This window comes from Gorilla gorilla, chromosome 17, assembly GCF_029281585.2.
Source record: "Gorilla gorilla gorilla isolate KB3781 chromosome 17, NHGRI_mGorGor1-v2.1_pri, whole genome shotgun sequence".
Lineage (NCBI taxonomy): Eukaryota > Metazoa > Chordata > Mammalia > Primates > Hominidae > Gorilla > Gorilla gorilla.
The window spans coordinates 28424390-28448590 of record NC_073241.2 but is presented as its reverse complement, the minus strand read 5'-3'; the positions used below and the strand labels follow the sequence as shown (position 1 = coordinate 28448590).

Below are 24201 nucleotides of genomic sequence, written 5' to 3'. Positions count from 1 at the left end.
CCATGGCAGTCAGCTGGGAGGGGTCTAAAGTGGAGAGCCACAGGGCTCTGTCCCCTGCCCTGCTCAGCAGTTTCCTCTCTGCCTGAGAGCATATAAGACATGCATGTTCTCACTCATAGGTTGTAATTGAACAATGAGAACACTTGGACACAGGAAGGGGAACATCACACACTGGGGCCTGTCGTGGGGTGAGGGGAGGGGAGAGGGATAGCATTAGGAGATATACCTAATGTAAATGACAAGTTAATGGGTGCAGCACACCAACATGGCACATGTATACATATGTAACAAACCTGTACGTTGTGCACATGTACCCTAGAACTTAAAGTATAATTTTATATATAATACTATATATTTATATATTATAATATATTATATAAATTACATAAATATAATAATTATATATATATATACACACATATATATGACATACAGGATTCACAGCAGCAGGTGGGCAGGAAGAAAGTCTGAGTGGGTAAAGGATGGCCCAGATCCCTGCAGCTGACCCCAAAAGGAAAACCCTGGGCTGGGGAAAGTAGGGAGACAGAGCTGCCTTCAACAGGGCACAGCTGAAGCCTGGCAGCAACTGAGGATTCCAGAGAGGGGAGACAGGAGGGGAGGCACTTTATCAAAGGACATGTTAATAGAGGTAGGGCCTACAGAATGAAGGAGGCATTTCCTCACATGCTGAGTGTGTCACATTCTGTCCAAGTCAGCCCTCTACCCCCTGAATGCAGAGAGGGCACCTAGGGGTAAGTGGGTCTGGAGAAGCCATGTCACCTGAGGAAAGACTGCAGGGGCTGGCCTAGAAGTCTTCTCCAGACCCCACAGCTCTTGTCCTGGGCACATAAGGTAGTGAGTTCCCTGTCCCGAGAAATGTGCAAGCCTCACTCACCCAGAGACACTGACTCTGGTATCAATACCACCCACTTCCAACACACGTGCAAGCACGTGCACACACACACAACTGAGCCTCATCTAGGCTGAGCAGAGCAGCTTCCCAGGATGCAGCAGAGAGAGGAGTACGAGGAAGAGGTAGACACGGCAGCCAGTCTGAGGTTTCCTGGTTAATCCTTCAACCCAGCTTGATGGCTTTGTCACCACAACCCCAGAGCCACAAAGGTGAAACCAGAGCACAGCCCCAACCCCATTCACAGGCAGGAAACTGAAGCTTAGACAAAAGGGATTTACCAAGGTCAGCTGGCTCCAGGAAGTCTGCAGACCTGCGGGTGAGCCCAGGACCCACCCACCCCTTACCCTGCCAGCCCCCAGCCTGGAGTCGCTATCCCTGGATATGAGAATGTACAGATCTCTGGCTGCTTCCCCAGGACCGTCTACACCCCTGGACTGGATGCTTACTACCCAGATGTGGAGATGGAATCTGTCTCTCACAGTTTCCACCCTTGCGGCACAGAGTTGAGAATCAGAAAAAACACCCCTTCAGTAAGATTTAATAACCACTACCTGCTGGAAACCTGTCGAAAGAACTATATATATCCCTATATATATAGCTGAGAGGTAGCAGGTGCCCCCTGGAGTTGGGCAATGACCCCTCGCACAACTGGCCCTGCCCCACACCAATCCACAGCCACAAACAGAACCCAGGAGCGAGGCAAGCATGGCCCAAGGACACAAGGTCCCCCAACCCCATCACAGCTCTGGCTGTACTCCAGAGCTGGCCCCCCACCCCCACTCAGGGCTGCCAGATCCTCCAGGGCCTGTTTGTTCATGCTGCACTCTTTCCTCTTAATTCCAAGAAGCCACGGCTCTCTCAAGAGCTTCTTCGCACAAGTCAGGTGACTCCCCTCAGCCCTCCTTCACCCACCCGCATACCTCACTCAAACTCACGTAAACTCATCAGCCAAGAAACAGAGCCCCCCCCAGCCCAGACCCAGTCGGATAAAGAACCCAGGGCTCTCCCCTTCTGTGGGATCCCTCTGCAGGATGCGCCCACACAAGTCTTGCCCCGTTCACCCCAAAGTGCAACTCACTCCCACTGCACGGGTACATAAACCGAGGCTCGGAGAGGAAGAGGAACTCCTCTAGAGCGCAGCAAGCATATGGCAGAGCTGAGAATGGGACTCAGGACTCCAGACACTCATGGGAGTGCCCTGACCTGAGCTTCCCCACCTATGATGTCCACCAGCTCAGAGAGGGTGAGTGGCTCCTCTGGGTCACACAGCACTGGGGCGCAGCCAACTGCTCTCCCTTCTGGGCTCACCCGACGCCCGGTCTGGTCGTCCAGCAGCACACTAAAACCAAGCTAAGATTCCCTGCTGTGACCCAGCTCCTCCTTCCCTCCCCCAGTGGACTGGGGGCGGGGCAGGGGGGAGGGGAGGCTTTAAAGGCACAGGAACTGCTGCAGGTGGGATGTGGGCTGGCTCCTGGTCCCATCCCTGGGGCTGTGTGATCTGGGACCGCTGCAGGCTGCAGGTCTCTCTGAGCCCAGTGGGGTCTCAAACCCTGAATGAGAGACCTGAACTCTGAAAGCCTCGGTGGGGCTGAATGAGGCTGGGTTTCAGCGGGAGGCAGATTAGACCAAAGGTTCCCTGGGAGATGGGGCCACAGAGCTGGGCTGCAGCCAGATGCCCATGCCAGGAGGAGCTGGAGATGTAAGCATCTGAGGCCCCACAAGGTCTGAGGAGCCTAGATCACCTCTACAACCCCAAGGCAGGGGATGCTTCTCCTAACAGGCCCTCTCCCCAACTTTCAGGGCTATAGGCTGGGCTCTAGGAGCTGTTACTCCAAGGACCCTGGTCACCTGGACTGAACGGAGTCACGTGATCCAGGAGGGTCCTTCCTCAACCCCCAGTTTCAGGGGTATGAGCAGACAGGCTGACCGAGGACCCCAGGCAACGTAAGCAGGGGGATGAGGCCCATCCGTCCATCATGCCCTCACCTGCTCTGCCCCATTCAATGAGATGAGATAGGGTGGGTGCCCCCACAGGGCTGGCAGGCCGAAGCCTCTAAGCCCTCAGATCAAGGTCCACACATGGTCTGCAGCCTGCCAGAATTGTCACTCTTAGCAAGGCTAAGAGTGGCAACACAGCACCCTCCATGGCCCATCAGGAAGGACAGGCAGAGACAACAACGAATTGTAGGGATGTGAGAATGAGGGATGGAGAGGCACTTAAGGCTACACTATGTGAGAAGTTGAAAGAACTAGAGATTTTTAACAGAGAAGGGGCATACATTTCATGTATTTGAAAGGAAATGACGCAGACTTCTCTTTGTTTTTTCCATGGGCAGATCTCAAAAGGGAAATTACAGGAAAGTGAACTTTTCAACAATCAGAGCTGCCCAAAAGTGGAACTGAGGCTTGCAGAGTGAGTAGCTCTCCCTCCCTGGAAGCATTCTGGCAGAGGTTGAGTGCCACCTGTGAGGGAGAGGAATAAGGGCTACACCATGGGGTCGAGGAAGGGCCAGAGGAGGAATGATTCAGTTTGGAGACAGGAAAGGCTTGTCTGGGCTGGGCTGGGAGCTAAGGAAGAAGGGGGATGCAGATGCATAAGACCAGAAAATGCCTTCTAGGTAGGAACTCTGGGTGTGGAGCTGGTGTCAGCCCAAGATTCAGGGTGCAAACTGCAAACCCAGAAGAAGATTCAGGAGCTGCCATGAACCCTGCCTTGCCACATTTTGCTAACCACAGCTGCCCTGCTCCTTGGTGAAGATGCTATCTACAGAAGCAGGGTCAAGGATGCTTCCATGAGTCTGCCGTCAGCATCAGTACCCACTGCAGGTAAAATGGATGGGATTGCAGTGTGCTAGGGTGATGGTCTGTGTACCTGCACCCACACTCAGCATGCACCTTGCAGACAGTCTCTCCACACCAGCCCCACAGAGCCACACCCACCCCCAGGCAGTCTCTGCACTAAACCCACTGGCCCAGGACAGCCGTGCCCTGCGGCCTTACCTGGCTGTTTCACAGTGACTTCTGTGCGCCCAGAAACCTCCTCTGCCAGCTTGTACCAGGCGTAGTTGGGGCTCAGCAGCCACTCCTCCAAGTGGCAGTAGTAGCTGCCGCTGTCGCTGACCTTGGCTCTCTGGAAGGTGAGGCTGAACAGGCCCCCCGACACATGCCTCTCAAACTGGAGCCTGGCTCTCAGGCCCTCCTCCTCCGCGTAAGTACCGTATTCGAAGGCGGAGTTGTGGGTAGTCTTCAGGATAAGCTTGCCGTTGGCATCTGAGGGCTTGTGGACGTACCAGAGCACCGCAAAGTGGGAGTTCTGGCTGGTCTGAGACTTGACTGAGCAGTTCAGCTGAATGGGCTTGTTTTCCACCAGGGTGAGGGTCCTCTTCGATTTGCTCACCTGTAGCTTTGTCACTGCAAAGGAAAGGGGAACACAGGAATCACCACAGACTCCCAGAAACGTGGCCCATCCACCTTGAGGCTCTGAGTCAGTTTTCTTCCAGCACAGTTCCTGGGGGATTTAACACCGACTGGCTTCAGTGTGAGGAAGGCAGCACGGAGCCCAGGCCACCGCTAAATATCCTTCCCTGTCTCCTCCTTGCCATGTGCCTGGCTTAGGCCTTCACCATCTCTCCCCTATCCACTGCCTGCACAGCCCACCATCACAGGGCCTCTGAGGGTGATCCTGCTGAAGTACAAATCTAGCTATATCAGGTCTCTGCTTGAAAAGTTTAATGGCTCTGAACTACTTACGGGCTAGAGAGAAACAATTCCTTTTCACAGCACAAAGTGCCTTCAGGATCTGGCCTTCACCCAAGTGTCCTGACTCATCTCTCACGACTCACCCTCAGGTACCCTCCACAGGTGCACGCCCCTGGTGCAGTTTCCCTGAGTGCTGGCCTTTGCCCTTGCTGTCCTCTCTGCCAGTCTCCTTCTGCCACCTCCCACCCTCACCCTTCTCTCCACTTATACCTCATTCCCATCCCCCTGGGCTCCATACCCTTCCTCAGAACCCTCTATATATCTTTGGGCTGTGTGTCCTCACATCTCTCTCCCATATCCTAGATGGTGAGCTCCCGCAGGGCAGGGATCAAGCTCTTTCCACTCAATCAACCAGTATTTACGGAGTGCCCACTCAGTTTCCCACAGGATGCTAAGTGCTGGGGATGCCCTGAAGAGTAAGCCAGAGTCCCAGCCCTCATGTGGCGGAAGGCCTAGCGGACATTCTTATCGCTGCACCCCCAGAGCCTAGCACAACACCTGGGCCAGGAAAGCATTTGATCAGTGTTTGCTGAAATAGGTGAATGAGTGGGTGAGCGAATGAGAGCACATTGGAGAAACACGGCAACAGGTAATTAGAGGATGCTGCGGGGGCGGGGAGAGGCGGCTTCCTCTAGGGGAGTGAGAGAGAAGGCTGAGAAGACAGTAAACCACGGGACAAGGCAAAGCCAACTGCAATCCTCCCTTCTCCTCACTGTCCCGCTCCAAAAACAGACAAGAGGGCAGCCTGTGGAGCGCCTCCCCAGCAGCTAATTAATGACGATGTTCACCTTGCCAGTGGCAAGAAGCCAAGGTCTAATGAAATCCATCTTAGGAAGGTGATTTGAGATCTCACCCACCCTATCATCATTAACCTTGGCTCTGCATTCCCCCACCCACGCCTCTCATGCTACTAAAAATGAAAAAAAAAAAAAACAATTCTAAGTTCCTCTTAGGGAACTAATAGCACAAGCATTGTTCCACCTCCACCACTCTCTTCACACTTAGTTTTTCCGCCACAGGGACCAAACCACTTCCCAGCTGAGAAGGAAAGCAGGGGCAAGGTGCAGATTCCACCCAGGGACAGCAACCTAGGCCTCCTCCAACCGAGCTTGTGTGGAGGGCAGGGGCAGGGGCAGGGCAGGGATGCCTGGCCAGGCTCCAGCACTCTGCTGGACAGACTCTTGTCTCTTTAGTCCAGCTCAACCCCAAGAACTGCATCCAGACCCAGGACCCAGCCCACTGGTCATGACCCTGGCCTGCCAGCTGGCTTAAGCTTGGTTTGGCAGCATCAAGGGTTGATTGAGTCCCATGCATCACAGAACCAAAACTTGTGAAAGCCACAGACTGCCACTTGGTCTCCCTGTAACATACAGACAAATGTTCTGAATGGATGGAAGGATTTAGCAAGCCAAGGTGTGGCAAAGTCCAATTCCCAATGCCATGACTGAGCAACACTGCGGAGCATCTCCCGGCGGTGAATCAGACATTCTCTCCAGGAAGACTTGTTGAATTCACAAACCCACAGACCTTCTCACGCCATCAAGAACACACCAGGCACCACTTAGAGAGAAATCCTGTGTGCCACGGCCCCACCCTCCCGGGTTCATCTTTTTTGTTAGCAAGTCCAATCTTCTGCCTTCTCCCTTCTTCAAATGCAGAAAGTCCTCTAGGGCACACTAGGAATCCAGGACAGGGTTTACCATTAAGCTCCCAAGCTCTCGAAGTTAGATTTGCATTCACTTGCCAGTCGACTTTTCAGATTGGATTCCTATAATACTTGAAACAACCGGCTCCCTTTTCATTCTTTTCCAACCCAATTCACCGCATGCAAGTGATATCTATATCAGTGCAAATGACACCATCTGAATTATCTGGTACTTGGCCAAAAAAACTGGGTTGTTCAGCATGGAGTAGAAAGAGGTTTAAAATGTATTATTAATTGGGTCTGGATTATTTTTGCAACTGTTACTAAGGAAACCTCAATTGCTATAGTAACTGCATATGTTAAACTGGAATCCTGTGAGTAAACTTCTATTCAGTCACATGGTCTGAGAACAAGAATTCAAGGAAGAGAAATGTTCCAAAGCATTTCCATTTTTTTTCCTTCCCGTGTCAAAATATTGTGAAGTGTTGAGAAGTTTGAAAGAGAGGCATTTTTTAAATTTGGTGCATGTCTGACAGGTGGGCAAGGGGTCAGCTCTTATTCTATGCTCTGGATTTCCTCCCACATCTCCAGGGCAGGTAGGACCTTTCCTGAGGCACAGGGGAGACTGGAATCTCCACATATAATTAGGGAGCCCTCCCATGTCCTGCCAGAGCCCTGCCCTGGGTGGTGTACAGCTTGCGTGCACCACCTTCCTCCACAGAGCTAGGAGAGCCCTGCCCGCTTAGAGACCACAGGTGTTTTCATCTGCAAAATAAGAACAATGTCTCTATCTCCATTAGGAGTTTTGTGTAGACTAAAAGCAATTGTCTATAAAAAGAGTTTAGCACAGAACCTGGTATATAACAAACACCCAGTGAATTTTAGCTATTTTCATTCCTTTTTGGTTTCTGTGCCTTGTCCCAAGTTCAAAGTTCAACACTTAGATTGGGAGTTGTCAAGCATAAGTGGTAATCTTCCTGCTCAAAGTGCTGTTCTCAGACCAGCAGCACTGGGAGCTTGTTAGAAATGCAGACTCTTAGGCCCCACCCCAGACCCAGTAAGTCAGAATCTGCACTTTAACAAGATCCCCAGGTGATTCACAAGTAGCTTCAAGCCTGAGAAACCCTGGACTTGGCGTGTGAGTGAACGGGCTTTGAGAGGCCATAAATGCAGACGTGAAAGAAAAGAGTGAGGCTTGGTTAACCCCCAACAGTGAATTGGCAGGAGGAAGAAAGAATCCAGCAAGAGACAGGAAGAGGGTCCGAGAGCTGCTCCTGCTCACGCCAGCAGCTGCCTTCACAGCAGCCCCCAGGGGCCAGGCCCTGCTTTGAGGGAGTGGCCCTTTCTTTCTGCAGCTGGAGAGTTTCCTTCCCAGGCTTGTGATTAAAACTTGGAAGATCTGTGTTTTGTATGGTAGGAGAGGCTGTTGCGTTTGTTACAAGCCAGGATAGGGTGGTTTCAAGGTGAGACATCAGGAAGAGGGAAGAACTCCACAGCGGAGACCAGCAGCAGCTTTCTCAGCCAGCCTACTCTCCCTTCAGATTCCACTCTGTGCGTGCTCTTCTCACTCAAAACTCATTTATTTCTTCAATAAAGGATTCCCTTATGTTCCACTATAGCTGTTACTGCTGCCTTACAACGAAGGTAATTTTTAAAGTCTTCTCTTTCTTACAAAATTCTAAGCATATGCAGGGCAGGGACTCTGACCCAATGATTGTTAAACTAATCAATGAATAGTTGAATAACTGTGGTTACTTTTTAAAAGGAGGGGCAATTCTGATTTTGATAGAAAAGAGAACATTTCAAAAGGTATGTGGCCTCTGAGCTAGGCCCTGAGAAACAAGCGGAGAAGGAGAGTGAAAGGGCATGCCAGAGAGAGGGGACAAGTGAAGAAAGATGACAACTACCCTGTGCACTCTATTCAAGGAGGAGCAAGTGCTCAGGTGTAGTGGATGAGGTTAGAAAGGTAAGCTTCGGCCACACTGCAAGGTGCCTGCAGCTTGTACTTGATCCTGACCACCTGTGGCCCTCAGGGTGCATGCCATGGATCTGCAGATCAGCATCACCTGGGAATTTGCCAGCACCTGCTAAGTCAGAAAAACTGCGAATAAGGCTCAGGAACCTGCAGGCTCATGAGCCCTCCAATTGATTCTGATGCACATTCAAGTTTGAGAAGCAACAGCTGTGCTGCTGAGGTGGTTGCCGGTAAGTCTGGAGAAAGCGGTTTCTGTGCAGTGGTGTGAGCAGCAGCCAGAGTGGCAGGTGCAAAGAGATGGGCACTGAGGGAGGAAGACACTGCTCTTTATTAAAGACAACAGACAGTAATGCTAGAGATAGAGGCGGCCAGTGTCTGCGGCAGGAGAGATGTTTCAAGTGGAGAGAAGCAAGTCAGATGAGAGACAAGGAAAGAATGCAGGGTGAGCTGCATGGGAAGCCAGTGGCACAGGCGCCTGCCAGTCAAACTGTTACTACCCCTGAGTCCCTCTGTCCTTAACACCCCTTGGCTCCCTGCTCTCTCCACATGACCATTCCCTATTTGGGCCCTCAATGATCTCCTTCTCAGGCTCTTATAATTGGCCTGCATGTGACACTCCCTCCCTCTCGGCCTAGCCACAGCCAGGGGATTTCCCTAAATGGCAAATGGGGCATGCTACTGCCCACAGCTGCCCACCCCACAGTCCATGACAGCAGTTCTCAATAAGGCAGCTAATTGCAAGCAGGTCTCTGGTTGCCATATTGATTTGGGGAGGGGTATATATTCAATAGAATAAAGCCATTAAAGATGTAAAATCATATCTGGGACAACTCCATGCAACAAAACTCTGCCTCGTGTCCTGTGTGACTTCCAAATGACATTCATGTGGGCAAAAATTATGCCTCTGAGCCTAGAACCTACTTTCATTTTACTATAATCATAATACTTTTATTTTGCATGGTTTTAATATATGCCAGGTCAGTCAAGAGAGGATTTTCCTTTGTTTTGTTCAGAATTGTAGCAAGAGTTACTCAGGACTTCAGAAACCCTGTCAGGATGGCAGTCCTGCTCATGGTGCCAAGTCTGATACGGTGACTGTTAGTGTGCATTTAGGGACAGCGTTGACTGTGACTGTGCCTCCTAGCATAGCTGTCCTGAGCATTTACACATTGAAACACATTATTTTACTATGAACTACTTTATAAAAAAAAATACTTTCTTTATCCCACAACTAGGACAGTATAGCAAATTTTAAAGATATGATTAGGAATGTTATATTGTATATGAATTTCATTTCTGGGTAAAGGGAATATTATAAATTATTACAAAAATGGAGTATATGATCTGGGTATGAGCTAAAGTCCTAATTTCTGAGTTTAGGATGTTCTTATTTATTTAGCAAACTTTCATCTGGTCCTATGTGCTCAGCACTATTCTAAGCACTTTATAGATATTAACTATTTGGTCCTCACCAATCCTATGAAATAAATATTATTCCCAATTTTATAAAGACACTTGCCCAAGGTCACACAGCTGGCTTAGTGGTAGAGCTGGGATTCAAACCGAGGCCGTCTGGTCTGTCCTTGCTTTTAGCTATTACATATGCCCACCCTCACCCCATGCTCCCATGTGCAAAAGGGACTTCTTGATCCCTGCCAGCTTGCCTGGGGGTGAACCCCTCCCAGACCCCATGCTTTAGTCATCTCAAGATAAGCATGCTGCTCCCACCCTCCATGACTATCTTTATTCACACTCTTCTCTGAGCCTGAAATGCTCCACTCCTCCTTCCCAACCTCCCACCCTCACCCCTACCCCATTCCCTCCTCACGCCCCCTGCCCCCTGCCCCGTGTTCATGCCCTGTGCTGGCTCTGCCTCCACACCTGTAATGCTTTTCTGCTCTCCTCTGTCCCTAGGCCTCCTGCCTCCCACAGAGCCTGCAAGGCAGGAATGTGACACACCCATCTCAGCAGCCTCACCAGCATGGCAACCTGGCACTTAGTAGGTGCTCAATGCATGCAGAGAGACAGGGAGGGAGGGGCAAGGGGAAAGCAGCAAGAGTCTGCAGGTGGAAATAGCTAATGAAGGTTACCCAGATGTGCCCTACCCTGCCTTACCTGTCTGCAGACAAGGCAGTGACCCTGGCTCGTTGATGCCAATAACAAGTGCCCCGGTGTTACCATGACAACAGGCCTGAGGCATCTGGGAGGGGCTGGGCTCTCATCTTAGGGCTCTTGCACTCATGCCCATTCTATCTTGGCACAGACAACAGGCAGAAGCCACCTGGGATGGAAGAAGGAGAACCCCAGACTCCCCTGAAAGAAGGCAGAGGCCAGTCCTCTGAGGGATGGGGCAGTCATCCCTCAGAATGTGAAAGGAGAGCCAGTGTTCACATGCTCTGGAGTCATGGAAGTCAAAGAAAAGCCCTCTGCTATCCCAATCTGCCAGGTCAGCAATAAGAAATAGAAGAAAACCGATTTGGCAACATCCAGAGGGTATTAAATATTCATCCTGAGTGCCCATCAGTAAAATCCCAGCAGAATACACCCTCTGACAAGTCAGCTTTCCACCACTGGAGGCTGTCCTCATGGGAGCTTGTTTATGGCTTTGTCAATTTTAATAGCCAAACCAAGATATTGTCGTAAACATTTGAAAAATGAGTGCTGACATTTCCCTTACTGCTTCTGTATTTAGGGATGTGTAATTGGAGGGCGTTTTGAGCTAAAGAAAATCAGAAGGAAGCAAGGCAGTTATGCTTTACAATTAAAAGAGAAAACTGATTAAGAGCTAACAATCAAATATGTGAACTGGCTGAAAGTCTTGCCTAAGCACCCCTTGAGGGGTCACACTATGTGATCAATGGGGATCAGACGAAGCTAGATCAATGGCAATATGACAGTGATGGCATTCCTTGAAGATTCTGTTGGGGATGTGCATACACAACAGGAAGCACACAGAGGGCATGATCAAATAACAGATCCACAAGTCAACTGTGCCATCCAACCAGAGATTCTGATGAATACTGATATGGGGGCAGGATCATCAGGGACGAGTCTGGGGCACAGACCACAAAGAAGCTTGCTGTGATAAATGATATCAAAGCAGTGGAAGGCTGATGGTAAATGGACCAGCATGAGTGAGTCAACAGTCCCTGGGTTCCTATTTGATTCTGATGGAATACGAATATTTAACACAATATTCTTTAAAACGGGGGTAGCAGGGGACACTTCTATGGAAGACAACAGAGCAGGGCTAAGAATCTGTGTTTTGAGGGGCAAGGTAAGCAGGGAGAGCAAAAGAAGAGAGGATAGCGCTGGTATCCCCAGGTCTTAGAGCCACCTTGTGGCAGAAGCTGGAAGAATCAGGAGTTAAAAGAGACACAAGATAAAACTTCTACACCATCAGCAAACTGTGTCTTGAGGAACCTCTACCAGTGTCTTATGACCCCAACTTCCAAAAAACAAATTTAAGGATTTGCTAAAGGGGATTAGGAAATCAGGAGTGGTTAACCAGAGAGAGGAAACTTTAAATACAAGCATACGGTACCAAAGAAGATTCCTGAGAAGAAAAGCACTTGCCTAGAACATATAATAATAAAATTAGGAACTTGGACTCTGGAGCCAAACTGCCTGTCTGGACTTGAATCCTGGCTTTGCCACTTACTATGGCACACTGGGCAATTTATGTAACTTCTGTGTCAGTGTCCTCATCTGTGAAGTTGGGTAAAACGGTCCCCCTCACAGCACTGCATGGATTAAGAAACAAGGAACTAAGTTATTATGTGTAAAGCATTCCCAGTGGTTTACAAGAAATGCTCAGTGAATATCAGCTGCTACTGTTGTTACTACCAGTAACGCTAGTGCCATAACTCCTCCACATCATCAATCTACAAGGAGAAAATTCTTCTGTAAAGGACAGCATTAACTGAATGCAGAAAGAAGAATCTCTGATTGCATAGCCTTTAAAAAGGTCAAAGTCTCCCTACCGCAATTACTTTTAAACAAGGCACACCTGGATTCAAATCCCAAATTCCCCCACTCACTAGGTGTTTAATTTGAGGAACTGAGAACCTCTCAGAGCCTCTGTTACTTCATTTATAAAATGGGAAGGCAATATGTTCCTCCCAGGGTTGCAGTGAAGATTAAGTGAGATAATATACACCAAGTGTCCAACAGTCTCCAGCACACAGTCAGCTCTCATGTATTTTTCCACTTCTATTTCCCCAAAATCAATGCGCCAGCACCAAAGTATACAGGAAAGAGTAAAAACTCTTATGAAGCTCTCTGGAAAATATTAAGTGCTAAATGCACAAATATTTAATAGAGGAGAGACAGTAACACTTAAGGGGATGCACTCTCCTGGTGCCTCAGCTGTCCTCTGGGAGTCCTGCACGGCCTCAAGCACCCACCTTTGCTCTTCCTAGCCTCCAAAGGGCCATAAAAGTATATTACTGTGCACCTTTAAGTAGAGGCCTCATAACAGCCCAAGTACAGTGATACTCATAAGTCTCCTCTGCCAACCACTGTTCATTCTCATTTTACAGTGAAAACACAACAGAAACCAACTCGAGACACCCAAGACACAAAGACAACCTCAGAGCAGATCTGGGGTCTCCCAACCCTCCAGCTACTTTACCCAGGAGGCAATTATGGTATAAAGGAAAACGTTTGCTCTATGGAAGTCAGAGATACCTGGGCTCCAATCTCAGTTCAAATCTCAGTTTTGCCCCTTAACCAGCTGGCTTGCCTCCATCAAGATTCCTGACCACTTTGAGCCTTGGTTTCCTCATTAGCAAAATAGGGATACAAACACCTACATTATTAGATTGTTGGATAAATTTAAAAAAGAAAACATGAGTAAAGCACTAAGCACAAACCTGGCATCCAAGAGGTACTTCATACATATTTTTCCCTGTCTGCCTTTAGTAACACCATAAATTAATCCAAATAATTAGAACCTTCAATGAACTCATTCTGTATTCTTCCCTTAGGCACTCCAGTCTTAGATTCCAAGTAGTACCAGAAACAGGCAAATACTAGGGATGGATTCAAAAAGGCAATGTCAGACAAGGTCTTGAGGTCAGCATCTCCTCTACCTTCTACAGCTGCAGAACCATGTGATGGGCAATGCTGCTCAGAAAACTGACTTTGAGAGCCAGAGGGGACCAAAAAAGGTGCAATTACCATCCTAATGTCCCACTCAATAACGCAGGCAAGTAGGTACGTCGACATTTTCCACAACAAGGGTTCACATAAAATGGGGTCTCTGCTTAACCTTCCACTAACCTGAAAATCCACTTAAGTAAAACAGCCTCTTCTCTGGGCCTCTTGTCAGTCAAAGTTTAGGCTCTCGTTGGCCAAGGGAACAGTCTCATCATTTATACAACTCACTTGTTCCAAATCTGGTACAGAAAAGAACTCTGTTATGGGGTTGGAAGAGGTGAAGGAGAAACCCAAAGGTTACCGTTATTTAACCTCATGTTGATGAAAACAACACTGTGGCCACCTAAAGTAGTCGGGAAGACCAGGTCAGGCCCTAACCATGGCTGTTAGTGGACAGAAAAATCCCTTTGGCAAGACGTTCCAACCATCTTTGCAAAGTCAAACCCTTGCCCTTGCCTGCACAGGTATCTGTCCTAGCCGAGGCATAGGCTGGGTGAGGGAAGGAACACAGGAGCCTACCGCCTGGGCTCCACCCTCCACCAGCTTCTAACCTGGCAGGAGACAAGGACAGATGGAGGAAAACCATAAGAGCTGCATGTACTTAACTCCTCCCGCATGTCAGCGGAAGAGCCTGATGAAGGCGAGAGTGTTTGCAGAAAGCCCTACTGACTAATGCTCTCCAAATTAATCCATCCTGATGATCCGCTTTGAGACAGACTCAGCCTCCATAGAGAAAGGAGCTCAAATTCAGGGCCCATACAACTGGACAGGGCCTGGGTGCAGGCAACATTGTGGGAGAAAGACAACCGGAGTTCAAATCCTGGCTCCACCATTCACTAGGTACATGACCTTAAGCTAGTCACTTAAATCTTTCCTGGGGTTGTTGTGCAATTCTAATAGAATAACTGACCTTCAGCACCTCATGCAAAGAAGATGCTCAATAGGTGCCTATTACCCTCCCTCTTTACTCAGAATTTCCTTGTCTATGAACAGGAGACAATGATATCACTTCCACATAATTGTATGAGGATTACAGGAGATGAGGTTAAGTAAAGAAAAGGGCTTTCTTTAAAACAATTGGCCTGTGCATTTCACAAATGTCCATGTCTACAGACACACACATACACACACACACACACACGCAAACACACAGGTTAGGGAATTGTTCTAGATTAAAGGAGTCTAAAGAGACAGGGTAACAAATGTGATGTGTGATCCCTGGTTGGATCCTAATCTGAAAGGGAAAAATAAAGGGCATGATTGGGACAACTGGGGAAATGTAGGTGATAGGACTACACTAACGTAAAACCCCAAGGGTGTGATAATGGTGCAGTGGGTGGGTAGGTTCTTAGGAGTTACATGCTGAAGTACTTAGGGGGAAGTGTCCCAATGTCCACAGCTTTGCCTCCAATGGCTCAAAAACAACAACAAACATACACACAGAGGAAGAAAATAAATGCCGTCAGACAACAACTGGCTATCAAGGAAAGGAAATACAAGTGTCCACTGCATGATTCTTAAAACTTCCTGTTGATTTGCAATGTCTCTAAATGAAGAGCTGGGAAAAGGGGAAGTGATGCTAAGGGCTCCATGCACACTTTTCTTTTTCCCTCACGTCTGCTCAGGCAGCATGGGCACATAGCCCACAGGTCCTCAGCACTCACCTGGCTGCAGCAGCCTGATCACCAGCAGGCTGGAGGTCCTCTCTGCCAGTTGTGTCCAGGTGTTGTTGTAGTTCTTCCGCCACAGCTCTGCCACACACTGGTACTTGCCTGCTTCCGCGTCACTGGCTCGGCTGATGCTTAGGCGGACGTTGTTGCTGGACTCAGCCTTCTCGGTGGCAGTTCGGGTTCGGAAGCTGGAGGACCTGTTCCCCCACTGGACCCCTCCATCCCGGGTGAAGGTCACCAAGTCATGGAACTCCACCGTGCCCACCGGCTGGAACCGCCATGTCACTGACACGGGGACCTGGGCAGGGTAGTGGGGTTTGATGATACACTGCAAGTCAAAGGAGTCGCTGTAGGTCACCCCCGGTGTCCGGGAGATGGCTGTTACTGCGAAGCCCATTTCTGGAGAGAGAGCAGAGAGATTCAACCAGAGGAGGCATGTGGCTTTCTCAGGGCAGTATGACATCAGCAATGGGGCAGCTGGCAAAGCAAGCAGTGTGGAGCAGAGGCTCTCGGGGCCCCTTTTGGGTTCTCAGGCTAGTGTTGCTTTTACTATCCTGCTGAAGCCCAGTCCAAGAGTTTCCAAGACTCCAAAGAAAGGCCCACCACAATTCCCCCTGAACAGCACTAGCCTAACCCTTCCCAATGAGATCCTCGTGCATTTGCTCCTCCCCTGGAATTAGACATCACAATCCTCTCAGGGACTGATTGCATGTAGGCAGGGTTGCTCCTAGAAATCTTGAGATTCCATGAGAAAACAGGAAAAGAAAACCCCAAAGCCAATTTCCTCCAATGCACAGGAGGAAAACACAACCACACAGCCCCAACACCTCTTTTCCTGGTCCCTTAGTGCACTGGTGCCGAGAAGGGAAGCAGATGGAGTCGGCCTCCAGTCCCTTTCTCACGTCCCTCATGAAATCCAAGAACAGAGCAGGTGGGGACCTCCAGTGGGGTGGGACAATTGTCCTAAATGCAGGGTTCTGCAGTCTCAGTGGCTGTGGGTCTCTCAATATTCCTTATTGAATGGGCAGCACTGCTAAGCTCTAATACTGACTCCTCAATATGAGTACCTCAGAGTTCCTTCAGCCGGGAAATACTGTTTAATATTCATACATTGATCACAATCATAAAGCTAACAGTAGCCAGTATTTATTGAGCACTATCTAGGTGCAAGCATGGTGCCAACTGCTTTGCTCTCATCATGCTCCACTGAATCCCCAAAACAACCTTGTAGAACAGGCAGGCTTGTCATCTCTTCCTGCAGATGTAGAAACTGATGCAGAGAGAGGTTAGATAAATTGCTCAATATCAAGCATTTGGTAAGTCAATGACAGAGTTAGTCTCCAACCACATGTAACTGATTCCAGGGGCCTTTTTAGGTTACTTTACCCATGGAAAGCATAACACGGTGGTTAAAGGTCCAGACTCTGGAGCCAGCAGCCAAGCCTTTGATACTTCCCAGCTAAGTGACATTAAAGTTACTTAACTTCTCTCTGCCTCTGTTTTCCAATCTGTAAAATGAGTCTCTGTGAAGATTAAATAAATCAGTGTTTATAAATATTACAAATAGTACCTGGCACATGAGATATACTATATTTTGTTAAATATTTTGTTAAAAAATGAAATAGAAATTTTAAAAAAGTACTTTAAACACTGTAATGTGAAAGACTGGACACAGGATGAATCTTTTGGCTTTCTATGGGGAGGTTAAGTTGGCAAATAGGTAGGTACAATTTGCTGAAAACTCTGGACCTTTGATTTGGATTTCATGGGCTATCTCTATATACCTTTTAAAAAAGTTTATGACATGGAGGCCCATCCTTAAACATGAAGCATCTCTGACAGTCACTGTGCATCTGTGTGTAGTAGGTGTTGCATGAGGGTGGTGTAGGACAGAACCTCAGGGACAGGACCCACAACAGGTGCTCCTGGCCTCACACCTGAAGGGGAGAGAGCTTCCCCAAGCAAATGACTTTGTCTAGTCCTGACACAGACACATGCCACAGTCACAGAGCACCCAAGCTGCTCTAACTGAACAGCCATAATGGCCCATTGTACATTTGGGACCCGCATCTAATTATACTGATATGAAAATTCATGTGTGTCATTGTTAACTTTAGACTGAAAAGACAACCTCAATTAATCTAGAGTGCCCTCCCATTCTTCCTTGTTTAGTCCTTTGGGCCACCTGATTATGGCTGTAACCAGAGGTATCTCAGTGGTGGAGATCAGGTGAACAGTGCTGGCCTCCAGATCCCAGGGCAGAGCCCCTCAGTGCCCCTGGCTGTGAGAACCACCAGACATATGGTGAGTAAGAAAAAACTCAGGGGATAACCTGATACCATAAATTACTTCTAGAGAAACAATCCTCACTAACTCTAATCACTCATTGGACATTCCTAACCTTCCAGGATGGTTAAAAAAAAAAAACCAGTACTGGACATCCAAAAGTTGTCCCCCAAGTTCCATCTCACTGGGTCCACATAGTTGTTGAGTATGGACACAGGAACTGAGCTGATCAGGAAACGCAATCACTGGAGGAAGTTTCTAAGACAGAAATCTGAGCCATATAATTACTGCAAAAAGCAGGTCAATCTTTAGGATTAAGCTTTAGAAAACAAATGTAATTCTAATCTCAAAGGGGTAAGAAAATGGAGGACTCTGTCAAGGACAAAAACCACTCGGGGCTGCCGTCTTTACTGGAAGTATCCAAAAGCACCACCATCCCGACCTGCAAGGAAGGTGGTGACACAGTCCCAGGGAGTGGGACATAAAGTTGCTGAGGACAACCGATGTCTCCTGATAAACAGGAAGACCTGACATAACAAATTTCTTTCCCAGCAAAGTCACAGACTGGTCATTTAAAATCTAATATACTGTTTATATCCAGGCAGATAAATGTTGATAGAAGCCTCTTTACCCCAGTGAGAAGCAAATCTAATCTTCCTTGGTTTTAGCAAATCTCAAGGTATCTTTTCATTCCATGCTAATGAGGGAATAGCTTTGTTAGGTATGGGCCCCATCAGGTAGTAGAAACTTCTAGCCTTAGGCAAAGTATTTAATGTGTCTCAGTCTCAGTTTCCTCCATAAAATGAAAGTGTCTGTCACTTGGCTAGGTGGGGATTCAATGGGACAACTAAGCTTAAGTGTTAAGGATTAGCCAGGAACATAGTAAATGCTAAATAAATGACAACAGATAATTTTATACCCTTCTCTGCTCTCTTTCAGGAAGGCTGGCCCCTGAGCAGCAGGGCAGGAAAGACATGCCACACAGTGCTCAGCCACTCTGCTCTCTTTAAGGCCAGGCTGGCAGTGGCCATGCTCCTCCACCTGGGGCCACCACTATGGCTGGGTGGCTTCACTAACATGGATGGAGTTCTGATAACATCACTCTCTCCCAGCCAGACGAGGAGTAGTCACAGCTTACAGCTATTGCTATCCCTCAGGAGCCCCATCATCCACTGTGGGTCCCTTAGTCCTTGCTAGCACTATCTTAATTAATTAAACCCTTATAAGAAACAAAATAGATATAAAGGAAAGTACTTCAAACTGTATAGGTAAAAGACTGGCCATAGTTTCCTGCTAGAACTCTGACAGACAAAAGTCAGGATAAGGTGTTTGACACTGAAGCTGTCTCCATGCCAGACCCACTGCCAGTCCCACCGCTCACTCACCAAGAGCTATGATGGAGATGGGAGTGCTGGCCCGGCGCTCCCCAACAATCTGCCACTCGCCATCCACCACCCGCACCCATTCAGTCACATGGCATTCATACTGGCCCTTGTCCTCCTTCCTGCTGTTGAAGATGCCCAGGCTGAATGAGTTGGGCTGCACCTGCTCCATCTGGACGCTCCCAAAGCTGCTGCGCTCCCAGTAGGACGAGCCTGGCTGCACGGTGCCATCCCGGTCTAGCCACATGATATTGCTGCGGCGGTTCTGCCTGTCCACAAGCTGCCAGATGACAGAGAAGCGACCCTGCAGCCTGCCTGCCATGCGGACGCTGCAGGAGAAGCGCAGGTCCTTGCCCTCAAGGATGACGCTGGCATTGCTGGCCACCTCCACGGAGATGCTGCTCTCTAGGAAGAGGGAGAGAGAAACACCCTGGAGGCTTTATGGTCTCCACAGCGCCCTCCCCACAGAGGAAACAGGAGGAGGGGTGTAAATGGAATCATATTCAGGTACGGTGAGCCTCAGAGGGTCAAAAACACTCTGACCCTAGCTGATGTAAGCCCTGGCTGGTTCTGGGCATTGCTCCCTGTGGTTTTAGATCTGATAATCTAGGATGTTCTTTGCTGTGTGCAGAGAACTGTGATAACGAGGTTCTAAGACCAGAGCCTGAATAAGAACCTAAGAAATACAACATAGTGGCATGATGATTAGGGCATAAAACAATTTATTGGGTAATCTATTCAGCTGGAGTTCAGGGTTTTTCAAGTTGAATTTTCAGCAAGAAGAGTAACTCCAAAATCCTACTTCACTTCCCTCTTCCTACCATTCGATACTACAGCAGTCAAATAAAAGCTGAACATCCATAATGTGCCATTTGAGTCCTTCAGGACAATTTAGGAAATATGAAAAAAAAAACTGACAGTAAGTATTTGGATGATAACGTGTGCTTAAGTGTGGGTAATAAGGGAGCACAGATGGTCTAGTTTCGCAGAGTGCATGAGGAGCAGGCTTTCATTCTTTCATTAACACACAGGAAGAAAACAAAGCCAGCAGCTCGTCATCCACCACTCTCCCGCCTGTCCAGTCAGCCCTGGGGCTCCTTTGCTCTCTTTCTAGAAACATTCGGCCAATCAAAAGTTTGGGATAAGGATTCCACTCCCTTCTCTGTCTCATCTAGCCTCTGCTGCTCACTTAACTATCTGAATTCACTCAATCAAATTATTTAAACTCGACATGCCTCAGCCTCTTCTTCTGTAAGACAGGTAGAGAGCAACCTTTAATTGTAGAATTCTTTAAATATTAAAAAGTAAATGAGATGATGCGTATAGATTCACCTAACACATAGTAGGTTTTCAAAAACTGGTCATCATGATCATGATTAATTTTACTATTCCACATAACTCTTTGTTTTTATAAGCATCACAGATAGCCTAATATGTTTTAATTATGCCTGTAGTATTTTGTATAATTATCTATATTGAGTTCAGAAGGTCTGTAAGTATTAAAGAACACAAAGTAACTAATTTGGCTCCAATTTTGGGTTACCACCCACATTAAATACATGCAATAATTTAAACCAATTAATTAAATCAAATCCCAGATTTTAAGAGGCACACCCAATTACCAAGAGAAAACACACACATACACATAACAATGCATTTGAATCAAATCTTTTCTCTCCTTTATTTCCCCAACAAGCAGAAACAAAGACGAGCACTGAGCCTCAAAATGTAGCTCTTATTATAGTGAGGATGCCTGCTAGCCATTCTGGATGTGCGTGTTTTATGTGAAAAATAAAAGGTCTGGATGGGGCAGGGAATAGCAATTTTCCCAGGAGGGCAACCTCCCCCAGGAGTCATACCAGGATGATTCATAGAGATAATCAGGCTCCTGAACAGTCACCATCTATAGCACTAATGGTTAAGGGGATGCATTTGGAGACTTCCTAACTCTGTAATCCTGTGGTTCTTCCTTAACCTACCAAAGCTCCAATTTCTCATGTGAAAAATTGAGATACTAATAGTGCCTACTTCTTAGGGCATGACATTGACAGGATTAGATGAGGTAATTATTTTTCATCATCATTAATAACAACAATATTCCTCTTTAGATTAAAGACTCATCCCCACTGTTACCAATTCAAAATAAGGGATTAAAAGGGCAACTGCAGCATCAAGGAAGAAAATCCTTTCACTTGTCTTAAGTAGGAGAATGACTTGCAGGACCTTACTCTCATCCCCTACTGTCATCCCAGTGGACTCTTACGCAAGTCGTAGCTCATTGATTGAAAGGGCTACTGTTTGGTGGTGCTCTGTTGCTTGAGCAAGCCTGGAAACCCACATAGTTAGAATGTGGGGCTACAAGAAGAAATGCTATTTTATTACAGCAGCTGAGGCAAAGGCAACTACAGACCTGGTGCCTCACTGCCCACTAACACTATTTACAAGAATCTCCAGGCCTGAGAAAAGGCAGCCGACAATTTTAAACTCTCTGGATTAAGTGAAAACTAGGACAGAACTAATAAAAATCTGAGTACACATTCGCAAATGAAATTTCAAATCAGGAAGTTGATGGTGTAGCACAGGCTAAGCGCAGGGCGGTGGGTGTGGAGTTAGAAGCAAATATTTCCTAATGCAATGCAAGCTCAACCACTAACTGAACAATCAGCTCTGTCACTTCCTGTGTGGTGCTCTGATTTCTTCATTCATTCGATGGATATCATATTGGCCTCTACGAGGATTTGAGAGGTGGGAGCGGAGAAGATGATATATGCAGAAGCACTTTGGTCTCTTAGGAGGAAAAGCGCCATTAAAATCCAAGGCATTATCACCATTACCGATGTGATTGTTGTTGTTCTTCAGCCGACTTACCCAAGTGGCCTTGGGACAGCATCTGGTGGTGCTGGGGGATTTTAACTACCCAGTTATCTGCTGGAAAAGCAATATAGCAGGCCACAGATAATCAAACCAGTTCTCAGAAGGGGTTGGGGGAAATCTTAGTACAAAAAATATAGGAAGTAAACAGCGTGGCTGCCCTTCACTTGATCCTTAGAAAACAATGAGGAATTAGTTGCAGATTTAAAAGTAGAGAGTCCGTGGTTAAGGCAAGCACAGACTGACAGGAAAATAGTAAAGACAGTGGGCATTCAATTCAATAATTTCAGTTGTACGGTATTCAGCAAGCACCTACTCTATGCAAAGCACCATGCTAGGCATTGCAGGGCGGAAAAGGCTAAGAAACAAAAGAATTTCAAGATAATTAGGTGGAGCGGGCGGGCGGGCGGGCGGGCGGGCTGCTGAGGACGCACCGCCTGCGCCTCCCTCCCTGTGTGCCTCACCCCGGGCGGCCCGGGGCTGCCGCGGTGCGCGGGTGCCGGGCCCTGCCTTGCCGGCCACGGGGGAAGGGGGCGCCATGGGGCGCTGCCGGCCCTTCCCCGGGGCGCCGCGGCAGCGCTGGTGGCGGCGGCAGCAGCAGCAGCAGCGGCAGCGGCAGCGGTGGTGGCCCGGTAGCGGCGGCGGCTAGGGCGCGGGGCGCGCTGCCATGGGCCTGGCCGGGCTGCAGGCAGGAAGATGTCCAAGCCCCGCGCGGTGGAGGCGGCGGCGGCGGCGGCGGCGGTGGCGGTGGCAGCGACGGCTCCGGGCCCGGAGATGGTGGAGCGGAGGGGCCCGGGGAGGTCCCGCACCGACGGGAGAACGTATTTACCGGGCAGTCAAAGATCTATTCCTACATGAGCCCGAACAAATGCTCTGGAATGCGTTTCCCCCTTCAGGAAGAGAACTCAGTTACACATCACCAAGTCAAATGCCAGGGGAAACCATTAGCCGGAATCTACAGGAAACGAGAAGAGAAAAGAAATGCTGGGAACGCAGTACGGAGCGCCATGAAGTCCGAGGAACAGAAGATCAAAGACGCCAGGAGAGGTCCCCTGGTACCTTTTCCAAACCAAAAATCTGAAGCAGCAGAACCTCCAAAAACTCCACCCTCATCTTGTGATTCCACCAATGCAGCCATCGCCAAGCAAGCCCTGAAAAAGCCCATCAAGGGCAAACAGGCCCCCCGAAAAAAAGCTCAAGGAAAAACGCAACAGAATCGCAAACTTACGGATTTCTACCCTGTCCAAAGGAGCTCCAGGAAGAGCAAAGCCGAGTTGCAGTCTGAAGAAAGGAAAAGAATAGATGAATTGATTGAAAGTGGGAAGGAAGAAGGAATGAAGATTGACCTCATCGATGGCAAAGGCAGGGGTGTGATTGCCACCAAGCAGTTCTCCCGGGGTGACTTTGTGGTGGAATACCACGGGGACCTCATCGAGATCACCGACTCCAAGAAACGGGAGGCTCTGTACGCACAGGACCCTTCCACGTGCTGCTACATGTACTATTTTCAGTATCTGAGCAAAACCTACTGCGTGGATGCAACTAGAGAGACAAATTGCCTAGGAAGACCGATCAGTCACAGCAAATGTGGGAACTGCCAAACCAAACTGCACGACATCGACGGCGTACCTCACCTCACCCTCATCGCCTCCCAAGACATGGCGGCTGGGGAGGAGCTCCTGTATGACTATGGGGACCGCAGCAAGGCTTCCATTGAAGCCCACCCGTGGCTGAAGCATTAACCGGTGGGCCCCGCGCCCTCCCCGCCCCACTTTCCCTTCTTCAAAGGACAAAGTGCCCTCAAAGGGAATTGAATTTTTTTTTACACACTTAATCTTAGCGGATTACTTCAGATGTTTTTAAAAAGTATATTAAGATGCCTTTTCACTGTAGTATTTAAATATCTGTTACAGGTTTCCAAGGTGGACTTGAACAGATGGCCTTATATTACCAAAACTTTTATATTCTAGTTGTTTTTGTACTTTCTTTTGCATACAAGCCGAACGTTTGTGCTTCCCGTGCATGCAGTCAAAGACTCAGCACAGGTTTTAGAGGAAATAGTCAAACATGAACTAGGAAGCTAGGTGAGTCTCCTTTCTCCAGTGGAAGAGCCGGGACCTTCCCCCTGCACCCCCGACATCCAGGGACGGGGTGTGAGGAAGACGCTGCCTCCCAATGGCCTGGACGGGATGTTTCCAAGCTCTTGTTCTCCTAACGTCTCTACAGGCGCTCACTGAAGTGTATGAATATTTTTTTAAAAGGTTTTTGCAGTAAGCTAGTCTTCCCCTCTGTTTTCTTGAAAGCTTACTGAGCCCTTGGCCCCAAGCACGGGCCGGGCATAGATTTCCTCTTCCACAAGCTGCCGCTTTTCTGGGCACCTTGAAGCATCAGGGCGCGAAATCAAACTAGATGTGGGCAGGGAGAGTGTTGCTTACCTGCCCTGCTGGGGCAGGGTTTCCTGACACTAGGTTAATTCTTTATAGAAATGTGAACACTGAATTTATTTTAAAAATAATAATAAAAATTAAAAATAATTTTAA

General features: G+C 48.2%; 1 protein-coding gene and 1 pseudogene across 1 annotated transcript in view; one reads left to right on the top strand and one right to left on the bottom strand.

Moving 5' to 3' along the window:
* Positions 1–24201, bottom strand: part of LOC129528455 (immunoglobulin superfamily member 3-like) — a 52732-nt gene that overhangs the window by 4663 nt on the left and 23868 nt on the right. Inside the window, 3 exon segments of the mRNA XM_055368849.1 lie at positions 3914–4324; positions 15117–15521; positions 18794–19195. Coding sequence (XP_055224824.1) covers positions 3914–4324; positions 15117–15521; positions 18794–19195 — 1218 coding nt within the window.
* Positions 22343–23893, top strand: LOC129528200 (N-lysine methyltransferase KMT5A-like; annotated as a pseudogene).